Below are 19,044 nucleotides of genomic sequence, written 5' to 3'. Positions count from 1 at the left end.
CATTGATATCTACCTCAAGGATATCTTCCTTGCAATCCTCTTTTCTTTTCATTCGTGTAAACCTTTTACAGACACTCAACTTAAGTGGTCTCTATCGACTCTTTTTTACTTTTTATCTTTCTCACTGTCGTTGTCCCTGTCGTTACTTTCCAATCTCAATACCCATCTTATCAGAGTCTTGTTCTTTGCTTTTCTCTTCTCTTCTCTTCTCTTCTTTTTTATCCTTTCCCGCTGTGCCTTTTTTCCTTTCGCATTTTATGTCTCATCGGGTAACGGCGTTCGGGTCATAACTCTGAACCTGTGCTATGGGACATTTGGGACTGCCCGCTTTTCCGCGGAATGTCTCTTCCACATGGTTTATCTATTCGGTTTAATCTGGGTTAAGGTCGGATTTTTGTGAAATTTGGTTAAACCTGTGTCATGGCTGGTCTCCTTTTTCTCTTCCTTCTTGCTTTATATTTTTTTCTGTTTCTATTCTTTTTTCTTTTTTTAACATCTTTCACTATTTATTTTCTTAGGGGAATTTCAGATATTAGTTTGATATTATCAACGAATTTTATCTTGAACCATTTCTTCTCTCTTCTTTCAACACTCATTGTAGCTATGCCTATTCTTTCCACCGACGTAATGGAAATGAAGATTTAAAATTTGCTTTTCTTACGATAGCTTTTCGTGGATTGATGAGGTGATTATTGAGAATTGGCTATTAGTACCGCAACTAATGATTTAGAAGTACCAAAGTGCAAATAGATTCGACATTAAGATGCTCTATCTCTTTACTCTGCGTTTCTCGATTAAGCTGTCTCCCGCTCCTAGATCTTCAAGTCTTTATTCTGTGCACACACATACATACACATACATACACACACGCTCTTTTCCAAGAAAAGCTCTAAAAGAAAAAAAGCAGACGGAGCGAATGAAACAGATAGACAGATAGGAAGAAGGGAATAACTTATACAGTGCACGAAAATTAGAATTAACATTCATCAAGCTCATCAAATGTTTTATCTTGTCAAAGAGATCTTGGCAAAGATATCATAGAAGAAAAATAAAGAAAGAAAGAAATATATGTCTCTTCCCATGCAATTGAAGTAAAAAAATCGTCGACAGCTAGTGTTTCGCAACAACAACAACAACATCAACATCATCAACATCATCAACAACAATCAACAGCAAGACAACACCGCGCCATGCGCCCAATGCCCTATGGTCTAAGGTAAAAAACTTAAGAAATTTCGAGTGATCCTCAGAATCGGAAAATAAATCTGAAATATGCCCCTGATATGAGAAAGGTCTAGACTCCGCGCGGCCAGACTTTCGACAAATAGCGGTTTTTTCCGTCTTCTTTTGGGTGTGTGTTTTTCTCTGGCATTTTCACTAGAAAGAAAAGAGCTTAGAACGGGAATCCACCAGAGAATCCGCCAGCTCTTCTGCTTCCGCCACCCATGCCGCCAAATGGACCGCCACCGGCGCCACCAAAGGAGAAACCGCCGCCACCTCCACCGCCGCCGTTCATCATGTTGAAGAGCATTTCGGGATCGATACGGACGCCGCCGCCGCCCATGCCTCCTCCCATGCCGCCGAATCCGCCGCCCATGCCGCCACCACCAAACATGTCGGCAGGGTCAATGAGGTCTTCACCGCTGTCGAAGCGGGCGCGTTTTCTGCAATAACAACATCAGTTAGCCGGCTCTAGTATTCTGTAGGGAGATAGCAAATATCCAAAGGGAGGAAAAACGTACTCAGGATCAGCCAGCGTCTCGTAGGCCTCAACAATCTCCTTGAAGCGGTCTGCTGCGGCCTCGTCGTTGCCGTTCTTATCAGGGTGGTGCACAATGGCAAGCTTCTTGTAGGCCTTCTTGATTTGAGCGTCGTCGGCATCCTTGTCGACACCAAGAATCTTGTAATAGTCCTTGCGTTTGCTCTTCTTGAGCTCGAGCTCGGCGTTGCGGATTTCCTTTTGAATGCCGGGCTCGGAGGGGTTGTTCTCGGCAATCTCCTTGAGCTCCTTGACGGCCTCTTCCCAGTCGCCGGACTCACCGAGAGCCTTGGCACGGGTCTTGCGGGCCTTGAGGTAGCTGGAGTCGAGCTCGAGTGCGCGCGTGCAATCGGCAATTGCTTGCTTGAAGTTTTTCAACTGTGGGGGAAAAGGCGTGTTAGGAAACTTGTCGTTCTAGAGACGGTCTTTGTGTGTGTGAGAGAGTGAGGAAAGGTGCAACAAACCTTGATCGAGGCCATGGCTCGATTTTGGAGGAGTTTCGAATTGATGCCCTTGTTCGAGGGGTCCACCTGAAGCGCCTGCGTGTACATGTCGACGGCTTCCTGGTACCTTCGGCCTTGGAACGCTGCATTACCCTCGGACTTCATCCGGTCAAGCTTCTGCACCATGCGCAGGTTTTTGACTGCGTCTTTGAAGTCTGGGTCGCAGTTGAGAGCCTGTCGAAAGTGTTGTAGAGCCTTTTCGTTCTCGCCTTGGGCGTAGAGTGCGCGTCCTCGCAGCACCAGGGCTTCGGGATCTTGGCTGTTTGCTCGCAACATGGACATGGCAACAGTCTGGGCTTCGCCCAGGGCGTTGACATTGCCCATCTTGATGTATGCCTCTCCCCGCATGAGCAGCCATTTCCGGGGCCGAGTCACATTATACCCCAGGCCCTTTTCAGCTTGGTCCAGTGCATGCACCACCAAGCTGCCAGCCGTGCCTTCGTGCAAAGACTCCTCGGCCTGCTTGAGGTGCTGCTGCATGGTCAAAGCAGGCGCCTTGTCTTTGGGCGTGACTGGCGGTGTAATTGAGTCATACACTTCTAGAGCGTCGGCTGGGCGACCAAGACTTGTGAGAACACGGGCCAGCCGTTGCAAGACCTTGGCATTGTTGGGCTCCAATGAGTCGGCGACTTTGCAGTCCTCGAGGGCTTCATGCCACCGGTTCGCAGAGATATAAGCTGCCGCCCGATTCGACCGGTATGTTGCTGACTTGGGATCGGCCTCGATGGCTGTGAGACACACGCAACATTGTCAGCGTCATTCATCTTGGAAAAGTTGTCCTGTCGGGAGATGAGCGGATAAATTTTTCACACACCCTTGGTATATTCCGCAATGGCCTTGTCATAGTCCTTCAGCTTAAAAAATTTGTTACCAGCGGCCTTGCATGCTTCGGCATCGACGGGACCATTGGTGGGCGTCCGGTGCGGCGGAGGTGCTGGGGCACCGTCTCCATTGACGCCGTTGGTAGCGGGGGACTCGTTCTCGACGTCCATGGGTTGCGGGGTATCATTCATGGCGGACATGGCCGACAACCTCCTCAGCTCGTGTGGAGGAAGATTCAAAGGATGCTCAGTGGGGTCAAAGATATGGCTGCGAGATGATCTCGAGGGTCGCGAATGCCTTTTGCTGCCCTGCGCCGAACTCGGCCTAGAATCTCTGTCCCGAGACGATTTGGAGGGCGACTTTTTTGTCTTAGACGACGGTGGTGGCGGCGAGGTCCTGGAAGTGCCGTTGTGGGAGGCCGCGGTGTTCGTAGAAGAAGGGATGGTGCGGGAATCGAAATTATTCTTTTTCTTGGGGGATTTGGTGAAAAGATTCGGCAACATTAGAAAACGGTCGCCTCGACAAAAGGCGTCACAGATAGAAATAGGTTTAACTCCCACGGCAACGATTAGCGGGCAAAGGCGAGATTATTGAACTTTTGAACATCCACACACTGCTTATCATTTCAGTTGAGTTTCAATTCATGAGTCTTGGAAGTAATGAAAAAGATTTTCCTTCACCTTGTCCTGTCCTCCTCTTGGAAATTGTTCAAATGTCTCACAAGGAAATCTGGGCAACCAATAATACTTGGAAAGTATTGCAAGTACCGAATACGTTTCTTTCACTCAGGCCGGACGGGCTCGGGTATCAAAGCTGCAACCTTCTTGGGAGAGTGAGCAGAACGGGGCCGGGAGGGGCACACGCGTGAGTATAAGAGAATTTAGTGCAATTGTCCCTTTTTCTCTCTTTCTCGGTGGCTGGAAAAAGTTTTTGGCGTCCTCCCTACTCCGTACCTGTTCCCTAAACAAAGTTCAGGGCCAAATGTTGAGCGTTGCTGTGGGGGGAAAAGCGTGTTCCTTGAGCCATGGAAATTTGTGGTGGCCGGTGGTGGCTCTTCGAGAACCTTCCACCTTGAGAGGACTTGTTGTGTGCAAAGTCCGGAGTAGTGTATACCCGCTTTCTCTCATGCTGCCTCGAACGTGAACAACAAATCCCCCGTAGATTTGCTTCTGCAGCACCCCCGCAGCCGTCTGTAGGATAGAGGTACAAAGTAAATCTATTGGATGCTTGGTTTTGGTGCAACTATCATATTGCCGGGGAGATCCTTTACGGTAAACCCCCCAGGGTCAGCCATCCCTGGGACAACCTGCCTGCAGCATTATTACGGATACTGTCTCGTTGAACTAATTACAATCGGAGAGGGGAATACTAATGCAGCATCTCTCCTGCCTTTCTCTCTCTGTGTCTCTGTATTTTCCGATAAGATGTGGCACTATCATTTAAACTTGTTTGGAAAGCATGGCCGACATCATAGGTTCGTCATGTCACCATTTAGGGTTGAACGCCTTTGAATGGCTTTCGCCTTCCAACAATTCCGCAGGAAAGAAAATAATATAATTATTTTGCATAAAACATAATATTGTAACTAATACAGCAGGCACATCTAAATTCAGTTCCAACCCACTCACTTACTAGAGATACAAAAGGGTGCCTACGAGTGACAAATGGCTGACAAGATAAATGCACTCACGTATGGTTGCTTTCTCCGTGGCGATCACAATCTCCGACCTTTCCAGTCAAAAGTATGAGGTGTAACTGAACAATGAGGCGTCAGCGGAGCCTGGAATAGAGACCTACCGTATGCATTGGCAGCACTCCACGTCTCTTCTTGGAAGAAGCTCGCGATAAAGTCCATTGGAATCGGTGAGTAGACGACAAAAGTCTGCTTCAACTCTTGAAGATACTCAATTCGGCCAGTCATGAGTCCATCGGCGCAATCGAAGCTAAGATTGATTGGCTGGATTTTATTGCCAAAAGTAAACCGTTCCCAGGAGCTTCCGAGCTCTGGTTCTGGCTCGTAGACTCGAAAGTAGGGCTCAATACCGGGATAGATCAATTGACGCACGGCGTGTACCGTTTCATGCGCCAGGTTGAGCGCTATAAAAAACTGAAATCGTAACTGATGGCACAGGCTGCACGTCTTGTACTCTTTTTCTGCGAACTTCTGGAAATTCTTGTCAAGAAGAATTTCCTGGCCCGGAGGACTCAATTGTGTGTCCGGGACCGCGGTGGCAAAGGCATCTATATCATCATGTCGATACCAACCAAGCCTGATTTTTCCTGCGGCGCCTGTTAGCAGCTCAATCGTCGTGTCGAAATCAGATTTGTCAAGGGGAGGCGGGATTATTACATTCCAGTTGACATCGGCCCTAAATTCCACTTTCCCAAGCAACACGGTGCACCAGTATTCTAGACAACTTTGATGAGTGAGAAAATAAGACGCCAAACGGAGAGCGGGCTGGAGGATCTCATACAGTTTTGGAGTCGTATGCGTCCAATGTTTATGATGGAATATCGGATGGATTTCACAGGAGAGATTTGAGCGTTTGACATTGGGATTTTCGAGTACCTGGGAGCTGACTAAGTCGGATCGGTGCAGGCATTGAATAGATATTTCCGAGCTTTTATTATCGCGCATGATTGTCGATGGAGATATTTGTATAAGTTTGGCTTTTGGAAAGATGCACTTGTGCTTCCCGTGTCAGGGCAAATATTGTGCAAACACACCATTACAGAAGCTTTTAAGGATCGTATGAACAGAGAGAGTATACCTACTCGAGCTTTTGATGCTTGGGATTGATATAAGAACAATAATAGGAACGGCGATATAAGACACACACCAACAAAGAACAGCAAAACAACAGTGTGAGAGATGCGTGACAAAGCCATTGTATCTTAAAGCAAAGAATCGAACAAGAACTGGGGATCATATGAACAAAGAGGAACAACACGAAAACGACGAGCGTATACAGGATTCCGTTTGAAGAAACAAATGTACAGAGGACAAAGAATCACATTCCTTTATCGGACTCGAGAAAGTTTTCTTCCATTTTCTCATGCCCTGAACAATGAATGAAAGCCATCATATGCGGGGAATAAAATGAATGGTTGCATTGAAGGATGAGTAAAGCGCAGCTAATTGACGCGTTCTTTCCCAACCGGTACAGGTGTGTTTGGATTGAGTGAATGATGGCTCTCAAGTATATGAATCCCCAAGATTCTAATCTCAAGAATCTCAGCCAATGTTAAATTACGGTCGCATCGTTAAAATAACCTGAATATGGCTGACTGGAAGTATGGAACAATCCTCGACAATGCTTGAAAACTTCTGACAGAAAGCAGAGAATTCCGCGATCGAGCCAAGCAGCTCAAGCCAGACGAGGCCATCAAGCCAACTAGTTACTGGGTCGGAATCCTTAAACACGAAAAGGAGCCCAGTCAAGCCTTAGCAGAAAATGACTTTGTATGGGCCAAGTGTCATGGAGTAAGTAACTTGTCGTGATGTCTGTTGTTCGCATTTGCTAAATTTCATACGCTGCAAGAGAATCACCTTCCAAACGCTAAAGGCTGAATATGAAAAACTTCATTTCGTGGGCGAGACCGTAATTCTCAAAGACGGGTTTGCGGAGATTTCTGATAAAACGACAGTTGCAGAGGCCGATTTGTACTCGGACAGGCATATAATTGTCCGAGCCAGCAAAGCGGCCTCAGTCTTCAAGCACGAGGAAGTTGAAGCACAGCCATTAGATTAGTTTCACATAATTATTGAACTTGGTTGTATTGACAGTCTTCAATACATCCTGGGATTTCTTTGAGAAAACGCAGTATTGTTGCAATTCTTCGTGAGACGTTGAATGTGTCTTTGGCGTTATGATGCGGAGAGAATGCTGCTAATGTCCAAATAAAGTTTAGCTCCCGTCTCTGTCATCCGCCATTACTCCGTACAAGTTTAGCCACCAGACTTGACAACCACCAGCTTCACTGGATTGACTTATTTTGACTTCCACATCTGAGCCATTTAATTTCAATATATATGTATCATCAATAATATTGACCACTTTACTAATTCCCACAGTCATCTCACTATAAGGATGATGAGGATTTCTCAACACGCTCCGATCGTCGGCGTGGGCGAATTACAAACTGGACGTTCGCCATTTGCGTCCACATTTCTCCCCCCCCAAAGAATGATGCAATGGAGCCCCGTGGCCATGTTCCTGCTCAGGCCACTGTAGGAGCAAGAATGAGTAATTCGTCTTCTACCTGATTGGCCGTTGTTGAAGCCAATCCATATTCAGCTTCGTTACGGTAGCCAAAAATTTTTTACCTGTCAGGACGTTCATGACCTGACATCTGGCAATTACATTTCCTGGAGCATTTCCGAAAATGCCACGTAAATGGAATCTGTTATTAATCAGTAGGGTTCTTCTCGTCATTATGGAACTCTCATCCTTTTCCCTTTCCTTCCTCCTTGGGCCAGAGGTTGAAAGTTGTTTTGAAGATGCTGACCTGGTTGGATATTGCGATTCTCATATTCTCCGCGCAGGTGGCTCTTGCGGGCGATGCTGTAAAGGCAGTGACCGCTTCAAAAGGGCTCTGGTGGAGATCGTTCAGTAACAACACTGAATTGAATGCTAACACAGTTCCTCACAATCAGCCCAACTCCCTTTCGTCTACCATTGGGAAGACGAGTTCGAGCTGGCTTGGAAACTCTACCATTAAAGAAGTATGTGCTTCTTCTTACTTTAAGAAGACCGCAAGAAATTATCTTGCATCAGACTTTGGGGAATTCTACAAGAGCTGGGCTCGATCGGCCCAGACGCAACCACACAAACTGAACAAACTTGGTGAAGCGGGCTACTTTGCATTTAGCCAGGTTCGTGGGTGGGTAGGGTTTGAGTGCGGAATTGAACACAGAGGATGCGTAAATATGCCAACATGTGAGGATATTCTTCTTGCAACTGAGAGCAAAGATCTTGCACGCAAAATTTATTTCACGGTGGAATCGATGGACAACGCCTATTATTATGCTGGAGAGTTTAAGGTGAGTTCTCTTTTCGGCTGATGCATGATCAAACTACCCCCACTGGCGGTGTACTTGCTAACAGAGTCATTTCTCTAGCAAGCAATAACTACATCTCGCGTCGACATCGCTGAAATTAGTTTGCTTGAACGGAAAGTTATCCCGCATCACCAGAATGAATATGTGGCATGTTTCGTTCTCAAGTCCACTATTGACAGCATTATTGAGCTTGCCGGACGGGTAGCACTGGAAGTACTTGATCCGCCTACGCAAGTGATTGGGCAAGCATATACTCGGTATTTGTTGCCAATGAAGAATTATCATCGGTCAGGGAAGCACCTCAGTATCCATAACTATAAGGTAGATTATCAGTATGTGCGACTGTCTTCCCTGGATACGAACCTGGAGACAATTGAGAACCCATGGTATGACTGGCCACCATATGTAGGTTACTCGATCCATCCACTGGCTTGTTTCCTTCTGCTAACCTTGTATACCTAAGTATCTTGGTCCTTCATTTCGGAACCATACTTGCGCAGACGTTGTACCGAATCCAAAAGGAGAAGTCTACGTCTCTTACGCCCGTTTTCGCGCCATGATTCTCCGAATACATGATTTAGCGATAAACGAGGTTCAGAAGCGAATGATAGATGTTAAAAATGGGTTAGGCTTTGGCATGAACGGTATGTATCAAACTCCGTAAACTCTACGCGGTTGACTGCGCCTTTTTTGGTCGATGTAGTTTTCTAATAATGGCTGAATCTTCCAGGTAAAATGGAAGGAGATGACTATACCGTGCTCGCAGATCTTATCAGCACCGGAATCTTCTTAAAGCGCAAACCTTCTGATGACGAGACACGATTCAGGCTGAAGGAGTGAGTTGCCACTTCGTTGCTCATTACCTGTTTCCGGGACTTTGGCCCTTACCTGGTCTATACATTCTGCCTCTGTAATCCTTACTAATCTCTGTCATTATGAGTGAATATCTTAAATTTATAATGGGTGTATAGCCAAATTAGCTGACCATCTCTCTGCTTACAGCTATTACCGCTCCAAACTCACGTACAATCTTCTCGCTGGAAGCTGGCGCGCACACAATTGCTATATCACTTGCGAATACGACACCACATGTGTGCACAAGGGACCCTTAGAACCCATGGCTTTGTCGAGATTTTGCCATTCACCAAGTGAGAAATGCCAAGCTCAATGCTGGGGACATCGTCGGCGCTCTAAGAATGAGATATTGCCCGGAATACCCGCAGTTGAGGCAGAGCCATGGTTCGTCAACGCTACAAAGTTACTCGTGTATGCTCGTGATCATTACGAAGCTACGCATAATCGGGAGCTCGAAGTTTCCAACCAGAAGATATTCACACCGAGTGATTTTCCAATGCGGCCAAACTACCCGATCCCTGTTTGCAGGACGCCCTTTCAGCTGGTAAGTTGCTTACTTCCTTTGGTGTCATCTCACTCTACATTTTGCCCATGATTCCCTTGTTCCCTTACAGCTCCCCACGTCATTATATGCCGCGGCATGCACTACTTTGTTTGGTCGTAACCATTTATTAACCAGCCTCGTAAATAACCTTAGGTCGGCGATGTCACTGTGCGCCGTCATCGCAAGGACTTTCCTTGCACATGCGGCTTTCTCGGCAACGAGAGCACACAAGTATTCGAAGCCATGGGTGTACCCTGGTCTAAAAGTGCACAGCGGCGCTTGATCAAGAAATGTCCTGCGAAGCTCGAAAAGATGATCAAGGGACCCGCCGAATTCTTTGTGGCGATGTGCAACGCCAAGCTTCGATGGCCAGATCAGAGCGAGACCAAGCACATTAAAAAGGGCAGAGACCATCAATGCGGCCCCATCATAAATGAAGTAGATCAGTTGCTCGCCGCAGGTCGAAATATGTCAGAGATCAACAAGTACTTTTGTCTCCAAAGCAAAGTCGGGAATGAAATCCAGGGCGATGGAAATCACGATTGGTTAGGCATGGACCACGTCAAAGGCTTCACTGAAAAGTGTCAGTGGTATTGGACACATCGAAAGCCTGGTGATGCATGGTGGAGTAGGGAATCCGGTCCAATTTAGGCATTTTCCCATCTGTCTCGGATTCTTATTGTGAGTTTGCGTATGGGCATGAAAGGGATACAAAAGGGATAAATGACGACAATTGATGGGAGTTGGGTATTTTTATTTTTATTTGATTTCATTTGATTTTAGATCAAGTTTGGGTTCTAATTGGGTTATTACCTCTCCGGGATGGATCAGGAGGAAAAGGGAAAAAAGTGGTCAGAGACCTTTAGAAAAAGGGTATGCTTGGAAAATTTGATGATATTGTGTGTATATTCGTGGAGTTACTCATTAGAGGATTCATTGAGTTAAGATAGTAATGACTAGACAAAAATGGGACTAACATGCCACCTCCTTTCGTCTGACGGTGCGATCAGCTTGGGAAAAAGTGTAGAAACTGTGTGACTGTAATGTAGAAATATATTTACTAGCCGTGGATCTTCTCAAAGTACCCCTTAGAGTCAGTGGGAGTAGCCTTGATGGTCTCAGCACCGGGGTTCTTACACGAGGGTATTCGCTGTAACAAAATCGAGGTATATAAACATCAAAGACTGTACTGAAAAGTCAATCGTTCGTCACCGCGACGCACATCCCAATCTATACCGCTATGAGCCTGGCCCTCAGTATCGCGATGATCCACCACATCGTCGGACTGCCTATGTGGACGGGACAAGCCAGCACTGTGCTCGATGGTACTACTGCCGCTGCTGCTGCCGCTGCCGCTGCCGCCCCCACCACCAGGGATAATAAAGTCTAATAAATAGCGGAGCTTCAGAGTACGACTGACACTTGCTCTCCGTCCAGCCTGTGCGATACCCGTACCATGATTCCACTCTTTGGCCACTTGCTCAGATGAACACTGCGCAACGATACGGCGCCGACGAGCATTCTCACGCAGAAGAAGCCACCAGAAAATAGCATACCCTGCGAAGGAAAAGAGTACGAGGCAAAGCGTGACATAGAACGGCAGGAGGTAGTGAGGAGCAAATCGCGGAGCGAAGAGCAGTGCGGCAAAAAGGCCTGCTAAGTTGCCCCATCCGTTGATGCCGAGCATGATGGCACGTTTTCCGGGCTCTGGATAGCTATTAGTCCTGAGTTTCTCACGGTAACCAGAGTGTTCAAGCTGTCTGCTCTGGGGATTTCGAAACTGACCTTCTATATTACCAGCTAACCATGCGACGGTGAGTGGGCTAGCGATATAACTGCCGCCGAGCAGGACGCAGAGAGCAACGTATCGCGCGCGCAAGGCAGATTGTGGGAGCAGCACTGTGGCAATCAGCCCGAGGAGATTAATCCCAAGGCCGCACAGGATCGGCTTGATTCGTTGTTCAGACTTGTCGCTCCACCATGTGAACAGCCATAACACGAGCGCTCCAACGACAAAGGGAGGAACACTAAGCAAGTTTGCGTGAATGGCGTCGACGTTGAATCCTTTTACGACGAGAGGCAGGAACACGGAAAAGGCAGCGACTGGTACACTCGAACAAATGTTGATGACGAGAATGAACCAGATCTTCCAATCGGTGATGGCCTCGAAAATGTCTCGTCGTGATAAGCCCTTTTCAGAGGCAGTGACAGATCCATTGGACATGGCTCTATAGGGTCTCTTGATGGCTTGCTCATCAGACACGGAGTCTTCGCTTTCGCGAAGAAGCGTCTCGCTCTCAAGCTCCTCTGAGTTTCTCATCATGGCTTCTTCGTCGTCAATAACCTCGGAGCGGCAATCGCTCCCTTCTACTGACACTTTACTGCCAGCAGGAACGGTATATTGTACGACCACGTCGCGATCCGTTTGCAGTCTTGCTTCTGCCCATCGACGTTCCTCTTGGCGAAGAAACCAGGCTCTACCGGGCGTAGGAGGAAGCCAAAAAAAGCTCAAGATTGCAACGGCCATGGTCAGCAGCCCTTCTACAACGAAAAGGATTTTCCATGCCGTCCATTTCCCAGTCTCTTGGGAGCTAGATGCTTCCGTTGAGCCTGCAAGGTGACTAGGATACAGGCGGAAAACGACAAAGGACAATAGTCCGCCAAGTGCACCAGCGACTGCAGATTGGCCGTAGAAGAAGCCCAAGCGCCGGGCAAATTCGTAGCGCGTGTAAAATAGAGACAAATATGAGACAACGGTTGGATAGAAGCCGGCTAAAGCAAGAGTAGAAGTAAGCTTTCTGTAAGCTTGCGTATCACATAGATGAATACTTTGATAAACGGATAGAATATACCTTCAAGCGCGGCAATGACGATCCGTAGTGTAATCAGTTGCCATCTACGAGCGATGAAAATGTGCAGCACGGTGCATAATCCCCAAAATGCCATGCACCCCGGAACCCATCGCGTCATGCCAAATTTCCTGCCCGCAGCAGCTCCTAGCGGCTGCAGAAAGACGAAGACTGCAAAGAACCAGGCGACAGCGGTATTAAGATCATCCGGCTGTAACCCAACATCTCGAGTAAAATTTGCGGTTTCAACATTTCCAACATTAGAGCGATCAAGAGAGTTGAGCAAGAACAACAGCGAAAGCACAGGAAGTAGAAGCAGGTCTAGTTTTTTCACCGTTTGGCGACTCAGGGATCTAGAATCGGTAAACTCCATGGAGTGAGAAGCCCTTACACTTTCGTGTCCCCAAAGACAGGACAATGCAGGGTTCAGAGCGCCTCGGAGCTGACTGGAAGAGTCAGCCCGGAGGCTCACATGGAAACGCTCGTAAAGAAAGTCTTTTGGAAATTCGTATCTGAACTTTAAAATCGAGTTCGGTGTTTTTCTTTATGCTATTTTCCAGTCTTCGCTCTAATGTGCTCTCAGGCTGGAGTCTAGAGTGAATAATCTCTTCAGCAATCACCAGATAATCCTGGGAAATAAACATAAGACCCTTGATAGCCCTAGCGATAGGGGTCCAGGGTTGACGTCAAAAGTGGCCGCTTATCATAAATCTGTCACGTGACCGACAATCCGCTTCATACATGCTTTGGCTATGAATATCCTATTCGCTGCAAGTTAAGAAACCAATATGTCTGTCCAAGATAGAACTAAAGAGTAAATAGTAGAAATATGCCAAAAATACACAAGTGTGACCGAGTTGTAGCACCCATAGAACCAAAATTTGAATCAAAAGTCATGCCAACAATCAGACTTTGCAGAGCGAACGCAATATCAATCACGTACAGTTACAAACCCAAACCGTGCAACTGGGCCGCATCGGGAATTTGGTCCTTATTTTTTGCTTTTGCTTCGATGGGAACGTGGGAATCAATGTCGGCAATATTGTATCTCTGCAAAATTCGTCGAGCAACGCCCTCACCGCTCCAATAAGCGCCAGTCACAGTGCCAAGAGCCACAAAAGGTGCCGTATGCTCGCCTGCCAGCCACACGCCGCGATCTGGCATGCCTTCACGCATGACTTCAATATCAGCATCACCAGCCGTTAAGCCCACTTGGAAATTACAATAAGAGCCATTTCCGGCAAGCTCATCATTGCTCCACGTGGTGGCGAGAAAAGCTTTGGGTTTGCATGCAGGCGACGCCGCTGAGTAATTCGGGAGTTTCGAATAGTACGGTTGGAAGAATGCGTCCAGAGCAGCTTCGAGCTCAGCATCTGGAGTCGAAGTGACCAAAGTTGTTATGTATTTACTGCAAGCTCCATAGATATAGAAGAGCATCGTCGGATGTGCTTCTGTTGTTGGGAGTGCAGCCAGATTAACTGCTTCTTGGCCCCACTGATCAGGGTTGACGGACGCAGCGTACTCCGGATGAATCCACTGGTTGAAACCAGGAAAAGAAGTGCCGTCTTTATCCTGACTTGTGGCATTTTTGGATGCAGAAGGTTCCCAAAAAGCCGAAGGGAATGTAACGTAGACCTAAATGACCAATTAGTCACCAACCATACAATATCATTCGCAATGGAGCGACCTTTTCGAGTGTTCCGTAAGATATTGAGTCAATTGCTTCACTTAACCTGGGAGGTAATGCAGGAGAAAACGCGTCTTTGTATTTCTTTAGCCAACCTAGGGGAGCCGTCATGACGACTTCGTCAAATATCTGCGACGCACCATCAGCGGTTCTGACAGTGACTAATCGTGCTTTGCCATCTGGCCCACTTAGAGTTTCGATGGAGATGACGGTCTTTCCAAACTGGACGTCTGCTTCGGCCAGAGCGACTTTTGCAACAAGCTGAAGGATTGCTTGATAAGTACCGGCAACGAAGAGATTCTCCCCTTCTATACATTCTTCAAGCCAGAAATACTTCAGACTTTGCCGCTCAATGGAGCTTCCTACGAAAGCACCCCACATCTTAGCGATTCGTAAAATGGTCTCCCGCTCTTGATTCAAGGTCTCCAGAGTGGCAGAGTCCTTGGAGTCTGCTGAACGCTCTAACACGGCTTCTCTTGTCTTTTGCTTAAAGAAGTCCATCAGACTTTCGGATGGCTCTATCGTCGCCGAATGCTCGTTGCTGTACTTGAAGGCATCGGCAATGATGCTCCATACTACCTCAGAATAGTGCGTTGCTCTCTGATCATCGACAAGATTACCTTCCTCGTCAAAGAGGCTCTGACGTTCACCCCAGGAGTGTAATGCAGTCTTGGTCTCCCGGGCAAGATCTAGAATCGGGTTATGATCTGTGCCGTGAATCCAATTTGGCCCACTGAGCATTTCACAGTCAGATTGATATTTGTAACAGGTGAAAGCTGCCACAGAAGAAAAATAAAAATGCACGATAAACAGCGTCGAACCTACAGATCTACCAAATGTCCAAGCTGCTTGCTTTGGTGAACCTTTTTAACCAGTTTGAGCCGGGAAAATCCATATGATGATAAAGCGGAACGAGCTACTACTTACTCTTCCACCCACTCTTTCGCGGCCTTCGAATATTGTACATTTCACTCCGTGTTTTATCAAGACCTCGGCACACCTCAATCCCGCCATACCTGCGCCAACAATGCAGACGTTTGGCTTGCGCCCTTGGGTGACGAGCCTTCTACTGAACATGTCCGGTTGATCAGAAGTATCTACGCCGGATGGTGTGCTAGGATGGTGGGGACTTTTCGACAGATCCCTTTCGATTCGCGACATGCCCTCGCCGTTAGAGTTGCGTCCACGTGAGCCGTTGGTATTGCACTCCATCTACGGCTGATCAGATGGAAGCCAACCAAAACCTAAGTGAAAATTAAATAATTTACTCTCAAGAAAGGAAAGATAAATTAAAACAAAAGCTTATAACGAGAAATTATCTGAATGAAATGGACTGGAAAAAAAGAGGATTGTGCCGGACAAAACGCTGCAACAGGGAGGCAGGGATTGTTACAACGGTGCTAGGTTTAGAGATGATCCCGAGGCGCAGACAGGCCAGAAAGAACAAGTAAATCCGCAAATGTAGCAATAGAACAATTTGTTCGAGCAGGACAGATAAATTCACAAATCCGTGTGGCAAACAGAGAAAGATATACAGAGGGTAGACTTTGGTCTCCGCGCTCAATCCAATCAAAAAGCAGCTAGTGTTACGCCGAAGGTAAAGTGCATCTGCATCGATCTTTGTTGAGTTGAAATAAGTCGGGCTTACCTTTCAGATTATGCGGTTTCCCTTTGCTTTCAGCTCGTCTTGGTCTGCATTATAGCTGCAGAAAAGCTCGGATATAACTGGAGGAAGCCCCTCCCCGGGCCTGACGCGGGAGGTGTCAGCATCATTGGAAGACCCGTCGCTAACCTTAAGATAAGGTTGATCTTTGGTCCTTGCCTGCTCGGGTTAAGACGGAGAACCCAACAGGAGGAATGCGATAACTGATACCAAATCAGCCGCGAAGAAAAGACTTGTTACACCGCACCGGTTTACTCCAGTATAAAAAGCATTTATGTAACCAACGTATACCCTCATTATCCTCCGTCGGGGACTCAATCTTGATTTCAGCTCCGGGCTCAGAGTAGAAAACGAAGAAACTCTTTCACAAAGTACGGTAAAATCAAATCAATCATGGCCTACCAAACATAATAAATGGTGTATCAGAACATATGACCTAGTTCTCGTCAAAAGATTCTTCCGTCCATAACAGCAATTCTTTTTTTCACTCCCATTCAAAATTTGCACTGCTAGCCACCTTTGTAAGACCGGAATGTATCTATTTATTAAAGAGAACTCTGTATCCCATGATCATGCATCTACCTGTACATATTCAGCTCACTATGGTTTTGGAAAACTCTGCTTGAATAAAGAGCTTTTGAATAGAATAGAATGCCCGCATAATCATCTCATCATCATCACCATCGTCACCATCAACGATAAAACTGACTGAGATCCACCCGTAATATACTCCGTAAACTAATTATCAATTATGATCTCATGGGTGAGTGGGTCAAACGGGAGATGGCTGTATGTTTAGCTCGTGACCTCCATTCGTTCGATTAATCGGCCACTCAGGTCAAAATCAAGTTCCTGCCCATTTGGGTAGTCGCTCCTTCCCTAGAAAGGTCACCGCCTTGGAGAGAATCAATAACGAGTCTGGTCCCCCAAGTCTATTATTGGACCCCTCCGCCAACCCGCGTGCAAAAAGAAAGAATCCCTTTTGTAATTCACAATTGAATGACCTCTCCCATATAACCTGCAAATTTCTCAACAGGATGGTCGTGGAGGTCATTTACGTTACGAGGCACGGCGTAAGTGGAATCATTCGATCACCTTCCCCAACGTCAATAGGCCCCGCCCTGGCTCGTGGTTGGCCGTACGAGGACCAAATTGATAGGAAATGCGCAAGCTGCGACAGGAGCATCTTCACTACCATTCACGATTTTTCCTTTTCTTTCTTTACGAAATGAAGCTTGACTTCATCTATTAGGGAAAGCTAATGTGTAATCGTTGCAGTTCCGTTCCAATTGGGTCGTCAATCCCAAAACAGGGGAATATGACAATGTTATTCCTTCGCCCACCAACATTCCTTCAGACCCTGCCCTAGCAGCATATGGTGTTGAGCAGGCTAGACAGCTGGCCGACCATGTTATGACACTTTCGCCTCCTCCGGAGCGTCTGTATTCGAGTCCATTCTATCGCTGTCTCGAGACGCTGCAACCCACCGTCGAAAAGTTCGCCGCCGCAGGTCGGAAAGTGGGCGAGGTGCGCGGTGAGAATGGAATTGGGTACGTATTCAAGGTTCCATAACTATAAATTCCAGCAGAAAATTGCCATTGACGCTGGCGATAAATCTTCTCTGTCTCTGCATCAGGCTGTTTGGGCGCACAAAATACATTACTTCACGCCGGTCCCACTGACACTGGAATGACCTTTAGTGAGTGGTACGGCACAGCACGCTTCGACCATCCCTCTCCGGCCAACCCGCCTCTCCTACGTACCTTCTTCCCAACGTACGCGCTCGATTACCCACCTATAATCATCCCATCTTCGATTGGAGAGACTATTCCTGAGCTGCACGACCGGGTGGCATATGCGCTCGACCGGATGATCGCGGAACTAGACGCGGACGAGAGTCAACCGAAAGCAATATTGCTCTGCACTCATGCTGCGCCATTGCTAGCCATTGCACGCGCCCTCACTGGACAAATGCCCGAAGACATCTCAGCGCAAGATTTCAGACCTTTCACATGTTCAATGTCGAAATTTGTCCGCAGACGTCGGCCATCTCAGCCATTAGCAAGCCCCGTCGCAAGAAAGACGCAAATTGGGGATGATGGTATTCCTAGCGTCGATTGGCGGGGCGGGAAAGGCGTGGGTGGAGGGTGGGACTGTGTTGTGAATGGAGATTGTTCTTTTCTAGAGAATGGCGAGGAGCGAGGATGGTAAGTTTTGAGATTTGCGTTTACCTGTCGCAATTATCTGCAGTTACTCCTGTTTCCTTGTTTTGGTTCTTAGTTCACTATATCCTTATCAGGTCGGCGTTAACGTGTTACTTAACAGGTATTTCTCCGGCGATGAATCCTTCCCCACATCACCCAACCAGTCAGGTGCAACTCTCGATGCCGGTACCGGATTGGGCGTGGTTGTGGAAGGACGAGGGAAGGCCGCTCTATGATTCGGATACGCGTTTCAATCTCTGATGCTCCGCAGTGATAGAAATTCTTTTAGCGCATTCACATCACCACCCGAAGAAGCTCAGGCATTTTCTTCTTTACGGTTGCCATGACTGAGACATGAGCACGCTTCAACCTTTTTTTGGCCTCTCATAGAGCTTTTTAATCTTCATACGCCTTATGGGTTTTCTTTCAACATTGCATAGCGTCGCGTCTGGGCCTGGTAAAGAGGGATATTATATAATGCGGCAAACCGGGCAGGAAAAGGTAGTGAAAAGAGTTTATCCTTTGTTGCATTGTCTTGTGTTTTCAGGAAGATATCCTCATCATCATACACGGTTTCTTTCTTTCTTTCTTTCTTTCTTTTTTTTCTCAATCTCCGTTCTGCAACTACAATTTTTTTTTTCTTCTTTTTTCTTCACAGATTTGTAATTTCCTTGTTTTTATTATACACATTTGCATGTACAAGAACGAGCATACAAAATATAATTGGGATGAGACCATTTGATCTACCAGCCATTCGTCGTACTACCAGTGGATTCAGATCTGTCTCTCTTTCTGTGTATGGGTGTCTGTTTATCTATCTGTCTGTCTGTCTTTCTGGCTGTGTGCCTTTCCGGCAAAAGTTCAAGTCGCGTCCAAGCGGTAACTAACTGAAATGCAATGACTACAAACGCTGATGCTGAACGACGGGGATATTTACATTTTGTGTCATGGTCTTTTAAACTTGTTGACCATGCGCGCAAGGGGAAACCAAGAGGAGAAAAGCCTCTTGCAGAAGAAAATGCAGTGTCAAAGTACAAATGCTCTTTTCCGACAAACGTGAATTGAGAAACCTCACATTAGGAGGAAAAATTGCATG

General features: G+C 46.9%; 7 protein-coding genes across 7 annotated transcripts; 3 read left to right on the top strand and 4 right to left on the bottom strand.

Moving 5' to 3' along the window:
• Positions 1-1,330: 1,330 nt before the first annotated feature.
• Positions 1,331-3,980, bottom strand: L228DRAFT_90373 (TPR-like protein). Its single transcript, XM_018336948.1, has 4 exons — positions 3,765-3,980; positions 3,077-3,697; positions 2,224-2,990; positions 1,331-2,137 (listed from the first exon to the last, which is right to left on the bottom strand). Exons 2-4 carry the CDS (start codon positions 3,585-3,587, stop codon positions 1,679-1,681), a joined length of 1,737 nt encoding a protein of 578 aa, XP_018189699.1. The 5' UTR covers positions 3,588-3,697; positions 3,765-3,980; the 3' UTR covers positions 1,331-1,678.
• Positions 3,981-4,778: 798 nt separating this feature from the next.
• L228DRAFT_281249 (hypothetical protein) lies at positions 4,779-5,961 on the bottom strand. The gene has a single exon (XM_018335876.1). It carries the CDS (start codon positions 5,720-5,722, stop codon positions 4,799-4,801), a length of 924 nt encoding a protein of 307 aa, XP_018189698.1. The 5' UTR covers positions 5,723-5,961; the 3' UTR covers positions 4,779-4,798.
• Positions 5,962-6,364: 403 nt separating this feature from the next.
• On the top strand, positions 6,365-6,877 carry L228DRAFT_259400 (hypothetical protein; the record flags this gene model as incomplete). Its single annotated transcript, XM_018334158.1, has 3 exons — positions 6,365-6,378; positions 6,427-6,568; positions 6,627-6,877. The coding sequence occupies 3 exons, from the start codon at positions 6,365-6,367 to the stop codon at positions 6,834-6,836; spliced, it is 366 nt and encodes a 121-aa protein (XP_018189697.1). The 3' UTR covers positions 6,837-6,877.
• A 685-nt stretch (positions 6,878-7,562) lies between these two features.
• L228DRAFT_259399 (hypothetical protein) lies at positions 7,563-10,533 on the top strand. The gene is made up of 6 exons (XM_018334157.1): positions 7,563-8,128; positions 8,207-8,551; positions 8,610-8,790; positions 8,877-8,982; positions 9,149-9,545; positions 9,699-10,533. Exons 1-6 carry the CDS (start codon positions 7,586-7,588, stop codon positions 10,194-10,196), a joined length of 2,070 nt encoding a protein of 689 aa, XP_018189696.1. The 5' UTR covers positions 7,563-7,585; the 3' UTR covers positions 10,197-10,533.
• L228DRAFT_228096 (MFS general substrate transporter) lies at positions 10,364-13,017 on the bottom strand. The gene is made up of 3 exons (XM_018330466.1): positions 12,398-13,017; positions 11,331-12,317; positions 10,364-11,252 (listed from the first exon to the last, which is right to left on the bottom strand). Exons 1-3 carry the CDS (start codon positions 12,765-12,767, stop codon positions 10,723-10,725), a joined length of 1,887 nt encoding a protein of 628 aa, XP_018189695.1. The 5' UTR covers positions 12,768-13,017; the 3' UTR covers positions 10,364-10,722.
• A 322-nt stretch (positions 13,018-13,339) lies between these two features.
• On the bottom strand, positions 13,340-15,293 carry L228DRAFT_266501 (FAD/NAD(P)-binding domain-containing protein; the record flags this gene model as incomplete). The annotated part of the gene is made up of 4 exons (XM_018334866.1): positions 13,340-14,029; positions 14,082-14,814; positions 14,907-14,944; positions 15,009-15,293. 4 exons carry the CDS (start codon positions 15,291-15,293, stop codon positions 13,340-13,342), a joined length of 1,746 nt encoding a protein of 581 aa, XP_018189694.1.
• Positions 15,294-16,781: 1,488 nt separating this feature from the next.
• Positions 16,782-18,184, top strand: L228DRAFT_266500 (phosphoglycerate mutase-like protein; the record flags this gene model as incomplete). The annotated part of the gene is made up of 4 exons (XM_018334865.1): positions 16,782-16,817; positions 17,023-17,294; positions 17,445-17,951; positions 18,070-18,184. The coding sequence occupies 4 exons, from the start codon at positions 16,782-16,784 to the stop codon at positions 18,182-18,184; spliced, it is 930 nt and encodes a 309-aa protein (XP_018189693.1).
• Positions 18,185-19,044: the final 860 nt, after the last annotated feature.

The sequence above is a fragment of the Xylona heveae genome (assembly GCF_001619985.1).
Source record: "Xylona heveae TC161 unplaced genomic scaffold L228scaffold_3, whole genome shotgun sequence".
NCBI lineage: Eukaryota > Fungi > Ascomycota > Xylonomycetes > Xylonales > Xylonaceae > Xylona > Xylona heveae.
Note: the sequence above shows the minus strand (reverse complement) of the source record. Positions and strands in the feature narration are given on the sequence as shown.